General features: G+C 36.0%; 2 protein-coding genes across 3 annotated transcripts in view; one reads left to right on the top strand and one right to left on the bottom strand.

The window, feature by feature from the left end:
- Positions 1-17,039, bottom strand: part of DCP1B (decapping mRNA 1B) — a 44,212-nt gene that overhangs the window by 13,812 nt on the left and 13,361 nt on the right. The window contains exons 4-5 of the mRNA XM_074162088.1: positions 5,069-5,135; positions 2,724-2,859 (exon numbers count right to left, since the gene is read on the bottom strand). Of these exons, the coding sequence (XP_074018189.1) occupies positions 2,724-2,859; positions 5,069-5,135 (203 nt within the window). The remainder of the gene's footprint in view (positions 1-2,723; positions 2,860-5,068; positions 5,136-17,039) is intronic.
- CACNA1C (calcium voltage-gated channel subunit alpha1 C) overlaps positions 16,902-17,039 on the top strand; it is a 495,176-nt gene continuing 495,038 nt past the window's right edge. For both annotated transcript variants that reach the window (XM_074162069.1, XM_074162077.1), the window contains exon 1: positions 16,902-17,031. In XM_074162069.1, the coding sequence (XP_074018170.1) occupies positions 16,902-17,031 (130 nt within the window). The remainder of the gene's footprint in view (positions 17,032-17,039) is intronic.

Raw genomic sequence — 17,039 nt, 5'->3', positions numbered from 1 at the left:
ACCTGACGGAACTTAGAAGAGTTTTGTAGATGGATGTCTATGCTGAAAGTGATGAAGAGAACTTTGAAGTTGTCAGAGCTTGAGTGCAGAGCTAAAAAGTGCTAGCAACTGAGGATTTCTATGTAGCTGATGTAAAGCAGCCACAAGATGACATTAACGAACAGTGACATGAAGGTACTCTACAGAAGAGAGGAGCTGAGGAGGACAAGAACGATCTCAAAGAAGAGTAGTAGCAGCAAGGATTTCCAGTCAGAACCCTGCCTAAGTGAGACATACAGAACCGATTCAGACTGTTTAAGAACAGTAGCATAGACTCTGCATCATCCAGGTTAAGTATGGCACAGTGCCTTCAGGAAAACTAGGCCTCCTGGAGCCTAGTATCAAGTCTTTCACACATTTAACAAATCAAAAGCTAAGGCACCTGAAAACTTAAAAACTATATTCTTCTTTGGACAGGGCAAGTGCCATTCGAACATTTTGCTGAAAGAAGCAGTGAAAGAACAGAAACAGAGGTCCAGAGGCCATGCTTGCTTGCTATCAGAAACGATGTTCTTATCAAATGGTAGTGTGTCCTTAGTAACGAAGAGAGAAGCTTCAGTTATTTTGGGCACATCAACCAGCCAAAGGATGTTAATAGATCAAAGATGGTGTAGTAAATGGGTAGATGCTATAGAAGCACAGAGCTAAAAGCAGAACTTGACAAGGCACAATGGTTAAAAAGAAAAACATTTCGTCCTGCTTCGTTCTGTACCCTAGCAGTTCTCCAACTCTTTATCTCCCTAGCTATCGTTATGAGGCCTGCTAATACCACTTCTTCTTACCAGAAATCAGCAGAAGGCAAGTGTGCACTAGAAGTATATTTTTCAAGAAATACTTTAGTTGTTTAGCAACTTAATAAAAAAAGGAGGGGGGAGGCTACATATTTTATTTTTCATGTAACCTCTAAATGTATAACTTATTTGGGAATAAGATATATCCTTCAAAGTTAGTTACACACTTAAAAAATATCTCATCCTAGGATTTAAAAATTGAGCAAAATTCCTTAGATGCTTTGAAAATCGATGTTCTTATTCTACAGTTCCCAACACTTCGAAACACTCTCTACTCTGAAACCACACAGAATGTGATTTCAGCACATTAGCATTGTAAGCCATAAGACATACACTGGCAAGGAAGCAGAAAAAATAATGCAGCCAAAAAGCATGACTGCTCTGAAACATATTGCCATTAAACACAAAAATGCTTGTCATTGCTTTTATTTATCACACCCTTCTTAATTTTATATTACTAACAAAACAAGAGAAAACAGATATCCAGTTTTTAAGAGGTCAGATACTCTTTGTACTCGTGTTCCAGATGAAGTTTTCATGTTATTTCCTTAGCAATCCCTTAAATGCAGAAAGATTATGTACGAAGCAAATTTGCCAAAGATCTTATCTGCAGGGAAAAAATTAAAACCACTATTATTTAAACAACAGATCTTCTAGAATTTCCTCTCGTTCATCTTGATTTTCTGTGTGCTCATGTAGAAATGGAAGTTAACTTTTTTAGGTTTATTACCTCCTTCTCATATAATCTGAAGACAGCCTGATATTTTTCCAGTTTTCCATATACAGTATTTTAAGGTCATTTAATGAAACTGCTTAAACGTTTCATAATATCTCAAATCACGCTCTTCTATGCTAAGACTAGATACTGATTCAGTATTAAAACATATAAAAGTTACCAGGTTTTGGAAGTGTTTTTTTGGAGGTGTTTGTCCACTATAATACACTAAATCGCTATTACAGAAAATATGACAGTCCTAAGCTTCAAAAGAATCTATAACACAACAAAAAGGCCTACCATTCACCTTAATTCAAATAATTTGCTATTGTCTTTCTGAGGATCTTATCAGTAGCCACATTTCAGAAAAATAACTTTTTCTCTCTTTAAGTTGCTTGTTAAAGATACATATATTTCTAGATTCAGAACGCTTATGAGCTTTATTACTGCGTGCCAACACATGAAATACAGCAAACAGCAGCAGGAACCTGCAGGCTCTGTAACAATTTGCAGCATATATACGACGAGTTAAAATTATTAGATTTTTATTCCCCAAAGTAAAACGTTTTTGATTGCTCAATAATAGAGAACATTATTAGTCCATTAGTTACTTCTTTATTTAGAAGTCTCAGAAGACCAAAGCAGCACATGGGCTGAAATCATACTACATTTCAACCTTTTCATTTCCGTCCATTAGTGTCTGAAAGTAGCTAACAACCACAATTAGAAGCAGTAACTTCACTCTCAAAGCTCTTCTTTGAAGGAAGTTATTTGTGTAAACCACTGAAACTACTAACAGGTTTGAATACTTCACTCAGAAAGAGGACAGAACTTCCAGGTGCTACTCAATATGCAGTAAGCACAGGAGCTCTAAGGGTCAAAATGAAAGCCAATTTATACTTGTTCTTACCCCCTGGCATTCAACTAATAATCAATCATACACATGATTGATGGCATTCATTTCTTTTCAATCTTTAGCAAATTCTGACAAAACTCTTCTACAAGCTGCTTTTACACAAAATGAGAGAGCACACTGTCCAAAATCAGTTTCATTTTGAGTAAAACTATTTTAAAAAAAAACAACAAACCCAACCCTTTTAAAACATAAAGTGTGAGCAAGTTGGCATCAGAGTATGACCAAAAAGAAATGTCCTCTTTTTACAGACAGCAAATCTCACCTTGGTATACTCATCTTTGGCCTTGGTAAGCATCCGTAAGATATCCACTTCTTTGTTATTAGCAGAATTCATGATCATTGGAGACACTCCTGTTCCTGTGCCCTGCTGTGCTTTGAATTGTTCCTGCTGAGTTAGGCTGAAAGTTGGAGGTGAGAGGAGAATATACAAGACAAAAAACCAGTTAAAATACAAAAAGTTTAACCACAACTTTATAATAATTAATCAAAACTAAAATATTTTCATTTTCCCCCCAACTACATTAGAACACACAAAAAAAACCCCACCTCTACTAAAATCAAGACCTATATTAACACATAATTTGACCAGGTGAGAGATTAATTTTCTCCAATCCTGAATACACTAGGCCATAGACTAAAATATCTGTAACGCAGTCGCAATTTCTACACCCAGAAGGAGCAGGGAATTTATAGTGTTATTCAGTTCTGCTTCTGGTGGAGGATGGCAAACACACACAAATCAGTCATTAACAAGTAGCAAATGACCAATTTCCTGGCCCAGCTGTTTTAGTATTATTGTAGAATGCTGGGAATTAAAACATGCAGGCAATTGGCTGAGCGACAGGCTATTCTTTTATCTATATGCAACACTGCTATTATAAACCACTACACGTGGTTTACAATTGCATGAATCCTCTGAAAACTAGTTTTTATTGTAGTAAATTACCAGTTTGAGAGTACCTAATCACCACCAACTGAAACTTGAGCTAGTTAACTAAAATTAGCTGTCAAAAACCTGGGTTTCCTAGGGTTTATTGCTTATTTCTGTAAATTCATTCCCATCAATTATTTCTTGGGTCACAACTGACTCATTTTAGAGCTGTAGGATATACAGCAAAACCAACAAAGAACCCTAAACAACCCCCCACCATTGTCACAGTCTGTGTTTCACAATGTTTTGTCACTGCAAAATGAAAAGCAGCAGGTATTATTTTAAAAAGAGATAGAGAGGAAACATGACTACCTTCCCATCCAGTACTTTATAATAAATCCTAGCTGGAATATAGTGGTAGAAGAGTTAAAGCACTTTGCTATGGATTGAGATGTGTGAGGATGAGCCTTGTTTAGACTTGTACTGCAGGGCACAATAAATGGGCTTTTGGGCACTTGGTAACTTTGGCAATCAAAATTGACGTCACTTCCTCAGCACGCTTCTGGCTACAGAAGCTGTTAAGATTGGGGCAGATGACCTGAAAAGGAGAGCTTCACAGGACTGACAGTGCCTTTGCATCACGCTCTGTTACTACTTAATGCTGTCAGCTTGACTGTATCCACCTCCCATGGCTTTTCTTGGGATGACAAAGACCTGGCTCTGCACCATCCCTCCTCCTGCCCCTTAAAATAATTGTGACACAAAGATATGTCCAAACTTACATACTGTAGGCAATTCGTACATCCAACCTCTGCCAGTTCCTATTGGGCCCTTTTACTATATCCTCCACATTATAACTAAAAAATTTAGATTGCATATGTTGATAAAAATCTGTAAGACTTCAGCTCCTTCCTCCACCAAACAAACATGAAAACCATGCGGAATATGGTCATAAGAAACGTATCACTGCAAACAAGCCCATCATTAGGCCAACCAGAGGGTAGAGCAGAGGAGCAAGCCCAGTCCATCCTGGACATGTGAAGAAAGCCGTGACAGTGAAAAAAACTATCCATAATATTGTTATATTAAAATACAGCTGAGAATACAGTTCTGCTTGAAATTGTAATCTCCGACTTGATAGCAAAATTAAAACTTGTATAACATGTATGAAATAATATTATTATGTGCATAAAAGTAACGAATTCAAAGCTAATCAAAATCTTACTTCATATTCCAAAAACAAAGTGAATTTTGTACATATTGCTAATAAATGAGGAAGCAGGAGTTCAGCCTTGAGGTAGAAACAGGATAAAACCCAAAGAAATTGTGTTATTACAGTAAGCCTTCATGATAGCCTGCACTTACATTGCTACAGGGAAAAAAAAAAAAAGTAACAGCAACACTAAAAAATCCCCTCCCCAAACTTAAAAAAATATATTAAAACCCCAAGGAATACAATTCTTCAAAACAAATTTCCGAGTCATCAGGAAATAGATCAGATGAACTGTTACATTCTGATGTAGCTGGAAAGCTGTGCAGCAAATTATGAAAAAGCATTGCAATACAGTAATTTATTTCTGATTATGCAGATGTGTGACAATTTTACTTGCAACAAAGTCTATAAAAACAGCTTTAAAGTAGAAAAGGTATGACCATCCTAGCAATATAATGTGCATGTATGTACAGAAATACATACATAAAAAAAGCACAAGAAGTCTTGTTTACCCATCACTTACTTTTTCATGAGCTCTGCAATTCTTTGGCATTCTTCCTTATCATAAAACCAAATCCCATATATGGACACTGCAAATGCACATCAAACACAAACTATGAGCATCTTCTCGAACAGCAATTCTACCTGGTAGATATTTAAAAGTGACCTGTAAAGGAATTCTTAGATTTATTTCTGTCTTATGTTTTCCCCATCTATAAACATAAAAATGACACCTCAGATCCTCCAAAATCAAAAAAGATCAAAGGCATATCTCTAAGGATGTAAATTAAAAGCTCTTGAACTTTCAGTAAAGGCAGAGGTATTTGATCCTTTTCTTCAGAACACTAAACCAGAGGTTTTTTTGATTTTTTTTCTTTAAAACCTTTTCCTCTGTCAATTTTTTCAGCTGTCATATCATATCCATTAGACTCCAGTGGCTGGTGTACTGCAGGTAGTGTTGCACGCATATATAAGCAAGCAAGGTTTGTTTAGTTTTCAACAACATTCAAGGCCTATCTTACGTATTATCAAAGCTGTTAGGGTTGTACTAACATGACTCTGCCTCCCTGCAGATTTCCTATAATGTTGTCCATTATTTTCACCACCGATAATAAGTAATTGTCTGTAGCCAACCCCAGTATTAGAAAATCCATATTTAAGTTCAGACCTTCACTAACGTAAGTGTCTGCAGCTTTGCACAGCAACAATGGATTTAAATTTACTAGTAGTTCAAGATTCTCAAACATACACATCCTTAACGAAACCACCATGATGGTAACAGCCATAATGGAACTGCAGTTAGCGCAGCTTCCACCATAAAAAACAGGGAGCTTTTTCCACTCACGAACACGTTATATAGCTCTTGTAAGACAGCCTTGGAATAAATCTACAACACTGTCTCAAAACAATCTGACCACATTTGCCAGGGTAACAGCCCTAGTTTTAACCTCAGGCACAAATTTGCTGTGAGAAGAGGAACGGAGAAGCACCTGAAGGGTTAACACAGATCTCCTCTCTATCACCACGACCTTGTGTAATATCCATGTTCCCTTTACATGATATGGTAGCAAATAGGTAGCACTGTGTTTCTTCCCCGCTCCCCTTCCTACCATACTGCAAGCAAGAGTTCTCCCTTAATCTTACTAAGAAATGGCAATTGCTGATGTCTTCAAACACAGTAGGGGCTAGGTTTTATTTGAAAGGAGCATAAATGGATTGAGCACCTGCTTAAAAACAATTGCAACGCTGACTGTGATCATGCAATATTTCCTTATATTAGCAGAATCCAAAAGCAATCACTTCTTCAATTTCACAGAATCAAAAACATGGCATATGAAGTGTAAGTTGGCTTTGTTAATGTTTGAAAAGAAAACGAATGTGCAGCTGTTTAAGACAGAAATGTAATACTTATCTCCATTCCCCCTCAGATTTTCAGCCATGTGTTGTCTTTTATATAGCTAAAAATGGTTCAACTGTTTAATACAGCATTTTGGTAAAAAGCCTAAAAAACCCACAAACCAACAGCCATCCTGTAGACATATAATAAATAACTTTTAAAAGAAGTACAGTCATTTTTATGATTAACTTTTTAGAAGTGTGATGATGATTTCTACTATTCACCTAAAAAAGGTAAATAATGTACTATGCGCCAGTGGTTCTACAAATGTGCAACGTAAGAGCTGATCTGAACTGCACAAATAATCTCCCTTTTGTAACATAGGCATAAATATTAAGATACGCATTTAAAATAAACATTAATATTCCAACATATTGCAGCAAGGACCCAGTAATAAAGTGCAAACCTGTAGAAAAGCATGTGAACGATTTGCAAGGTTCCGAAATACCAACCTATGCTGCAAAACTACACGTCCTTCTGACAAAACACATTTGAGAACTTGTTGTCCATATTACAGGTAACACACTATTCTTCAATGCAACAACGTAGCATGCAGACTGAAAACCCCAGACAACCCAAAGTTATTTTAATCGAGATTCTTCTTTGTTATAAAAGAATCTCTATTGCAGAAGAGTATTGATGAAACTTTGGCCATCTGCTCCATCCTCTCATTTTTATTTTTTTTTTTGATGTCTGCCACAGCTGGTGGCACCACCAATAAGCAAGATGGGCTGAACAGCTTCACCTTTTGGCCAATAGATCAAATATGTCATAGGCTATTTACGAATATCTGATAAATTTGAAAGCTGACAGTCCCGTGGGAATACTGCAGTGCTTCTGGCCATTGAAAGCTGAAAGACTGGAATCAACAGCGGAAGCAAGCTAGTTTACCTCCACTCGGTGACAAACTGATTACCAGCCTAAGAGACCATTTCACATTTCACAGAACTACAACTAATATTTTGAAATACAATTCAGACAAATACACACCCATTTCAGATCACAGAGTAAAGACACTAATTACTGCCTGTCCAACCAGACCAAATCACCACCCCAAGAATATCTCACATCTTAACTGAAGCTTTAAGTCAGGATATTGCAGATCCAGAGACCTTTAGCCTAGATGTTAACTGAGCTTCAAACCCACCCACCCACACTTACTTTCTTACTTCAGTCAAATGGTACTTTAAACCCAGAGTAGGAAGGCACAGCTGAAAGCAAGCTAAGACCAAAACCCAACATCCCCTGAGCTTACAGCTCACCCTTTCAGTACTGAAATCTTTCAGAAGTGGACGGTCCTCCTCTTCTTCCTTCCACACTTCCCCCATCTGCCCAGAATAGATGAACACTTCAGAAATACACTGAGAAATAATCACACAGCCGCTCCATTTGTTGCAGCACAATGTACTCAAAGCCCTTTCATGCATGGGAGAATGATGTACCAGTGAGAAGTCAATGACTTGGTGGAAAACTGAGATACCAGGTATCCAAAGGACACTAACCTATGCTTTCATATTTGGTGCTCATCACCTGGAGTAACCATGGTGTAAATTCATACTACAGTAGTATATTCTGCTATAAACTATGTTTAAGGAAAGAAAAATGTAAGTAATAGTAGTAAAAATGTGTATTAACGGACATCATCTTGATTAAAGATGAATACAAAATGGCAATTTTTTTTTTTTTTTTTTTAATGTGTATGACAACACATAAAAAGCCAGGACTGGCAAAAGCACCTAAGATTATTACAAACTGTAACTGTCACATTAAGAACCTGGCATGCTCTTCAGTAATAGAAACTAAATACACATACAATACAAATTTCACTACAAGCTTTCTACCAGCACGAAAACACTGCATGTCTTATCAGGATTAAATCTAAACAGATTACTTTTATCCGCCCTCCATCTCTATCAGACTGTTAGACAAAAAGGAAATCCTGATCTAAGTATCATCTGTAGAGTGGTAATTTCACTAAAATGTTCACGTGTTAAAAATGAATCATTAAACGGCGGAGGCACAACTGAATCACTAAACAGCAGATGCACAAAGCATATTCTTCTACTGCAGCACAAAAGAGGAAATACTAAGTCTCTTTCAGGCCCAGGTTCAGCCATAAAGGTATCCAAGAAGAGATTATTGTAAAAAAAAAAAAAAAAAAACAGCAAAAAGAATAAACATATCAAAGTCAAGTATCTTCTGGTAACCAAGTGAACCAGTTACACGAGAAGTAGCTAACAAAAGCCAAATAAGGAGAGCTAGTTTTATACTGACAAGACAGTACACATCTATTTATCCACTTCCAACTGCTCTGAAGTAATTTACTAAAAGAAATGAGATTTAGTAATTAATTGATCACATTAGAGGAAAAAAAAGGCACCAAAATTATGATGATGTTAATAAGATTACACAAAACTAGAAGGACATAATGTAGTTATCAAATCAACAGGACACAATTAATATTGAATGTGAATAGCCTAAATAAATTCCTTAAACCATCTAATTGAAATTATTAACTACTATGAGATACCAGTCTTTAGACTTTTCAGAATTTGAAAAAGGTGGGTTACTCATAAATCAAACCTGAAAAAATCTAACAAAATCTGTGAAGCTCATTTAATATAGCTCAGTGATTGAATTTAAGGAAGTATATTATTTAATTTTTAAATCACAATTTCAAAGCTAATTCTAGAGCTTCTGCCTTATGATTTTCGTTTTTTTGGCTACGGATTTCTCCTGTCCTCACAAACACTAGAGCACTCGATACTATTTATAAGCAGAAGCTGACAGCTGCTATCTACCAGAATTATAGATGACAATTTCTAACCTCTCAAAATCTGAAACATTTATTTATTATGATGATGAAGAATTTATCAACTTTCATAATTCATGCTAAGTAACCTATTAAAAAGGAAGGCATTTTCTCTAGGATTATTTATTTTACTCTTCATTTGTCCGGCTTCAGCTTCCAGCTATTAGATTTTGGTCTTCTGGATAGACATTTCCATTATCAGAGTTTTAGTTTCAGTGTACTTGCAAGACATTATTTTTAAACACTTGCTCCACAGATTGCATACAATATTGAAGCTTGGTAAAAATAAATACAGAAATATTGTAACTACTGACTAGAGATTCTCCTGCACCTAGGAATGGCCTGTATTGCTCCTGAATATGTAAATCCACACTTGGCTATATTAAAGTGCAGTTTCTCTACGCACATCTTACAAGGTAGCCAGACTCTTTATATTGGTCATTTTTTCCCTTTGCTATCTACCATTTATGTAATATTTGACTATTCCACAAACTATCAATGCTTGCATTTCTTTTTCTAGTACTTTTTAGAATATTGCAGCTTCCATTTCGCAGGACCTACTGCAAAAAGAACCAAAGCAGGTTATATCCACAATAATAATTTTTAATCTCTGAGATCTTAATTTAAAACATTAATTAAAGCACACCATGTTAATTTTGTGCTCTTCTAATACAATGCAACTATAATACTGTCTTTACACTTTGCTCATGCTTGAGTAGTGAAGGAGACTTGCCTGTTGAAGTTCTACATCCTGGTCTGTGGGATAATGTGAGAGGACTGCAACAAAGAAAACAATATATAAAAAAAAAAAAGGCAGCTAAGGCAGCTGCAGGCTATCTTGGAAAGCTGAATTCCATCTCTGACGCTGCCCTAGAGATATTATGCAATGATATGCAAGTTATGAAATGTCATCTTAAGTGGCTGTCACTGATTGTGTGCAATTCATTTCCCAGTGTTTGATTTGAGGTCCTAGACCTGGGTGTAAGATTTGAGTGCACGACCTGCAAAAACACCAGCTTCTTACGATCACAACCAAACTCTGTAAGAAGTGCTTTTGAACATATGAATGATAAATATATTGGAAAAATTAGGCCCAAGTAATTTAAAGTCAGATAGCCTGCATTTTAATTGATCTCTGTAATTGTAACTACTCTGTCTTAGGACCCCAATTTGTAAAATGGGAAGAATAATTCTTCTAATCTGAGCAAGGTACAACAGTTCAGCTTATTTACAAGTTATCAGTTATTATACTGAGGAGTACCACAGAAAACAACAACAAGAAAAAAAATCAATTAATAGTTCTGTCCCCAGTGCAGAACTTCAGTGGTATATAACAAAGCAAAAAGCCCACATATCAGTAATGACGAAAAAACAGAATACTAAGTAGCTGCTCTTTACATAAATGCCATTCAGACAATATGATAACTGAAGCAAAGTCCTTATTGTAAAAGGCGACAATCACATAATTTAAAATTCCATAAGCAAAAAAGAGATTGCACAAGCAACCTTAATGTTGGTATTTGCTCGTTTAGGAGCTTTAGAGTTCTTTTAGTTCTCTACAGCCTTAAAGTTATTTAAATCACAATATTTTGCATAGCTATTTAGGTATTTAAAAACAAAAACACTAGAAAAAAAAATTTCATCCTATTATACTAAATTGACAGTGATGCGGCTCAACAACATGACTGGAACTTTTAGGTGCATCTCTACATTGTGTAAAGCAGCACAATACAAAATTTATATAAAAAAACATAAGTATTTGATTCTAAATAATGGAAATTCAGCTTAGACATAGCCTGTCATTTCTGCAAGTTCTTAGAGGGGAACCAAAATTCTTCAAGATGTCCCAGGCAAAAAAATATCAAGAAACAGAAGGAAAGAGTTTTTCAAACAACAAAACCCTGTATTTTGATATGACCTTAACTTAAATTCCTAAAAAGCTGCTGAAAAAAACCAACCTGCTAAATCATCAGACACTTGTTCTGTCATTTAAAGTTTGATAAAACTCCTGATCCACTTACTTGGGGAACTTTTAATATAGACAGGGATATGGATGACTTGGTATTTCCATTATTTCAAACTTTTAAAACATTATATACGAACAAGCAGGGAAAAAAACCCCAGTTATTAAAGGGAAAAGAATCCTGCTCAGAGACATCTTAATGCAAACCGATGATCCCACATGGAGAGTGAAAAACCAAAAAGATATACAAGGAAAACAAGAAAATATGCAACAAAAAAAAAACCCAACAAAATGCAAGAGCCCCTCAAAACTCCTTTCCCCAAAAGCAGATGGTTTGAGAGTGGGCAATGATTGGCAACAGTACTGAAGTCAAGAATAAGTTCCTCACCACCATCTGTTTAATTATGCCTGGAACTATGCCTTAAAAATCAACACAAGAAACAATTTTTTGCTAATAGGACGGACCCTGAAATATCCCTACCATCTTCTACCAGTCATGAAAGTTGGGTGACCAATTTGCAGACTTCCAGATAGAGACAGCAAATATTTCTGATTTCATGGGGCAAGAAGAGGGAGAGCTTGGAGATGGTGGATTGTTTATTAAACCACCTCTGTGGCTGTACTGTGATAGCTGGACTTCAGGCAGATTTTTAATCAAAATTTATCAGAAATTCTTTATGAAAAAGCCGTCAATTCTGTAGCAGACATAAACAAGACTGGTTCACTAGAATGCCCCTTAAATAGCCTCAAAGCTAAAGTTATGTCAGTATTGTAGGAAACTTTAAAGCCCATTGATCCATTTATTTCCATAAAGCTCAGCAGATGTAACAGTCCATCAGCAGGTTCTTTACTTTTTGGAGAAGAGCCCAAAGCCAAACTGAATTTGCAAGATTTCCCATAAAATCACATTCTGTTGATGTTACAAGAAATTTTTAGTCACGACACAGGAATAGCATCTATGTTGTGATCCATCTGGCTTAGTGCATTTATTTTTTTTCCCCCCACCACTGGTTTTCCAGTCACATCCCCTGCCATTGCATCGCCAGTTTCAAATAATTTTTAGCTCATGATGATGCGTGACACTGAAATTAAGGCAGGAAGTCTGTAGAGATGCCAGACTACCAATTTCTTAAATAACATGTTGTTCTTACTAAACAGTTTATTGTTTATAACGTTTATAATATTGTTTATAAGTTGTTCTTCGATAGAAAGTACTTCTCATTACTATTTCACAATAGACTTCTAGAATGTCCACATCAGACTGGAGCTCCGCTGCCTTTTGTAATGGGAATGATTAAAGAGTCTCACTCAAGGAGTGTAAAAGCTAAGTGAAGAGGTATTAAGATAAACAAATGGTGAGTGAAAGTACTGTTCCATTATTGATAAAGAAAAATGATAGACGCTGACTTTAGAAAGGTTAAGGGAAGAAGTCTGCAGCATGGCTAAAAAAAAAAATCCAGATATCCTCTGTCAACAAAAGCATCCTTCTTGTGAAAAAAATTCCATCAGAGAATGGCTCAGTGGAAAAGAAACATAACTCCTCAACATCTGAAACTATTACCTGTATTAGCTTACCAGTGCTCTATATTCTCTGCTTTCTCCAGCAAACCATAAAACATGTCTTCAATGCACTGAAACGAAGCCAGGCCCTGATCTACAGGAATCACCTGAACATAACACAAAAATGTCATTACACACATCTAGGCTAAAAATATATCCCTAACTTCTGTTAGCAGAAAAAGCTTACACTAATATAGCACCATCACAAATGGAAGAGGTTAAGCTAGAAACCACACTCTTTTCTTGATTCTGTGCATATCACATCATACCTAGTAGCTAAAACCAATGAGAACTCTCCCCAATCAAGGAGAGGGAGACAATGGCATCTTCCCAACCTGCAGACAAAAAAAGCGCTTGCTTTTATTTTAAAGACTAGGAAGGAGAGCTCCCTTCACTGTCTCAACTTCCAGCCTTTTAGTTCCATCCTGCCTTCCACTAGATTAAGAAAAGCAGCAAATCCTGTTGTTTCTTGTGGAGTATCTGGGCTTCTAGTCCTCTGGGGGATAAAGCTGTGACACACAAGGTTGGTAGAAGACTCATCAGGATTTGAAAAACATGGTTTTCCTTTATAATTTAGTCAAATCTCAGAATATGTTCCCAGGGATTTTTAAAGTACATCTCTGAGGTACCTGACAAAGTTCAAAGTACACCTCTAATTCCAGAGCTATAGTCAAGTTCAAGGTCAAGTTCTTTTCCAAACTCTGCCAATGCGCATTTTTCAGTAAAATAAGAAAGAAGGAAAAAAAGAAGGAAGAATATTTTAACCCTATATAGGTCTTCAATAGCATGTTATTTTATGTTACGTTTTCCTGAAACCTAAAGTTTTACTATAATCAGTCTGATGAGCTGTGACCCCAAATGGTTTAACTCCCACAAAATTATGAACAACTTCAAAAAGGGCTTCATGAGGAAAATAAGCAAACTTAACTATAGATGATGTGTCTAATTCTGACTTGTGATCTCATCTCTTTTTTCTTCATTGCATACCTTCAGATCCTAAGAAATGAAAATACATTTGCAGATGTGGCCTAAGTTCTTAACCTGCAACAACAAAAATCCAAGTTGCTTGTATATATATACTTGCTATCATAACAAGTAACACATAAGAAATACCGTAAGATTAGCAGAATTAAAAAAAACCCAACCAAACAGCATTGTATTTTTCCATTTGTAGATTCTGTACATGCCATAATTTTGGAGGCAGGCAATATCTTCATTTTCCCTATACCATCTCTATTTCTGAAATGGTTAGAAAAATAATTAAGAAATCCACATAGGAATAGGCAAAGGTCAACTACTATTTCTGAAATGTCGAACATTTAGTTCATATTTACAGCATATCTTATGTGTTTACTTTCATCGATTTGCCACAGCCTCTTAACATGTTCTATTTAACACATTAAAACCTTCTACTCTACTACTCTGTAGCCATTCCTTCTCTTAGAGTAGCTGTTACATTACCTTCAATAACATCTGATTATCTGTAGAGTTGCTGTTGGAAATTTTTAAGTACGTATCATTTTTAGCAATACAATACAATTTCATGGGCACAGAAAGGATGTTCACTGTTCTCACATAATGACAGGCAAACAGTAGTAGGTTTCCTCCAGTTATGGGTAGGTTCACGCTGTGCTCACAAGCTAAATTTCAGTAGATGGCTGCAGCTTGGGCCCTTTATCATTCACGTACAGCCACTGCATTTTTAAATGCTTGAAAACTGAAGGATCATTAAATTTAATCTTAAAATGTTTAAAATATATTTTATGACCTACTTTCGTCTTGTGAAAGTTGCAATTTAGTAATTTCTTTCACAAAGATACAAATACCACCTCTTTGATCTACCTTATTGCTTTTTTCTTTTAATTGCTATAATTATTTTTTAACATATTTGTATATCTTATTAAAAAAATATTTTAACTATTGAAGTTAGTGTTCTTCAGATTACGATGAACATTAGCAGTTTACTGTCTTTTCTATCTTCTTGCACACAAGGCATTCTGTGTGGGTACATGTAAAGAGGGAGAAAAAGAACATACTCCTAAGATCAAGTTTGTCACCAAGAAAATGCAATTTAAGCAGTAAGCATTTCCTTGTTTTAAACCTGTAATCCACCAGAAAAAAGCACATTTATCAAATTCATTTTACATTAGCTGCTAGACATTTCACAATAGCAGCACTGGGAGATACCCTGCACTTTTTAATCCCCAAATACAGAATAGGGATATATTTCAATTCAAATAGAAATTTGGAATTTTACATTGGGTGATTTGCATTACAGCAATTGTATTATTTTCACACAGAAAGTAAAAGTGCATATTTGATTTTGCTTCAGAAGTCAGCACTGTTTTATTAGCTCATGCATAAACCTTTAGGAATAAAACATATCAGTAATCATCTTCTGCTTCCGCAGTCTCTCCCCTCCTATCACTTTTAACTCACTCAGTGCAAATTTGCACCTCTACTTTGTTTTATATTCGAAAGAGAGATAATACTCATGTGAGAGAAACCAGAATAAAAACAGAGGAGAAATAACAAAAAAAAAAAAAAAAAAAAAGTAAAGCACTTCAGGAAGGCATATACCTAAAATAAAAATCCAATGTTATTTCTCTCCTTTTCTAATTATTATGAAGTTTCATGAACCTCTTCATTGAGAGATGCTACACATTCCTATATAGAGGATTTAACACTGTATGTTGTTAAGCAACTAATACTGAAATTTTACAGAAAGGCAGTTTGTTTGACAGAGACAAAAGAATTGGTGGAGCTCACCGAACTGAAAGTCCATATCCTGTCTAAGACAATGAACAGCACCAGATGATTCACAGGAACAATCTTCCTAGTCCCTTTATTGTTGACTTCTGACCTGAAGCATGTGTCTTACATCACTTACTTTTTTTTTTTTCCCCTGGCTAAAGGATCTCTGGTTGTTTTTATTCATATAAATAATATCTCTGCTATGCAAAAGGATTACTGAAACAGGCTCCAAAAGACCCAGGAGTATGTATGTCTGAAAAAATGAAGCCAGCAGGTAAAACCCATGTTTGTTTTTTTAATGACTGGTTTTAAGCAATACATTATGATATGAAGACTTTTTATTTTATTCAATTTTATTAAAGCAAGCTCTGCATCGCAAATCCAACAACTGGGCTGCAGCCACAACCATTAGAGCAGAGCAGACAACAAATATTAAGCCCAATGCTCTTACTAGTTTGTACGTCAGTTAAGACAAAAAAGCAACACTACATTTGCAGCCTTAGTGGAATTCCGCTGGAACAGTTGCACCGTGTTTCTGTATAGAACACATTCCTTGTCCTTTAAAGGGTATGCTATCTTATACTTGAGAAGGGTTTCTTTCTTTTTTTCCTGCTGTAATTGAAAAGTATTGTTTACTGCCGATTTAAGGCTTGTTTTGACGAAGAGAGAGCTGATGAGGCACTCAAGAGCTTGTATTAAATCAATACTAGACAGAAGTGAGCAGCTTGTATATGCGCTGTGGGATACACTTGCTCACATATTTATCTTCCATGTTTTGAGAGAAGGTTACAAATATTTTTATATATATATACACACACACATATAAAAGAGTGCGAGTGAGCAAGCTCACATTCCAAGAGAACTTTTCTGGCTATGTCAGGAGTGAAGTCCACCCCCTAGTAGACAAACCTATTTTTTTCAAACACAAGAGGATATTATCAGAGAAGACCGTGCTGATATACAGAAACCAGAGATTGTCAGGGCTCAGTGAGGTGATGAGCTGACGGGTGGATGGCGCCCATTATCTTCACTTCTCAATCTGAGTTTTCCTGAAAAACCACAGGGGGAGGAGAAGGCTCCAACTGAGCACAAGGCACAGAGGACAAGAAAAGGATTAGGAGTGAAGAGCAAGGAAAGGAAGGATAATGCAAGAGATATCGCAAAGGTTTCAAAGAGCTGGAAAATAGTTTCTAGGTTAAAAGACCAAGTTGTCAGTACTTTAAAGCAATGTTCAGGTTTTAAATTCTGTGCAAGACTGTTACATAAAATAACTCTAAAGTAAGAAACAATTGACCAAAAGGAATTTACCTTTACTATATATAGAAAATATACTCAGGTTCAGCTGTTTCAACGCTCCTTGGAATTTTAAAATGTTTCAAGCCTTTGTTCGGCAAGCGTATCACCCGCTACCCAGCCACCAGCCAGGGGAACCTGATACGAAGTACAAGGGGAAGCTGGTGCACGAAACTCAGCTTAACTGCTTCTACATCAAACCTGGAGGTAAGACA

This window comes from Numenius arquata, chromosome 2 (genome assembly GCF_964106895.1).
Source record: "Numenius arquata chromosome 2, bNumArq3.hap1.1, whole genome shotgun sequence".
In the NCBI taxonomy this organism is placed as follows: Eukaryota; Metazoa; Chordata; class Aves; order Charadriiformes; family Scolopacidae; genus Numenius; species Numenius arquata.
Note: the sequence above shows the minus strand (reverse complement) of the source record. Positions and strands in the feature narration are given on the sequence as shown.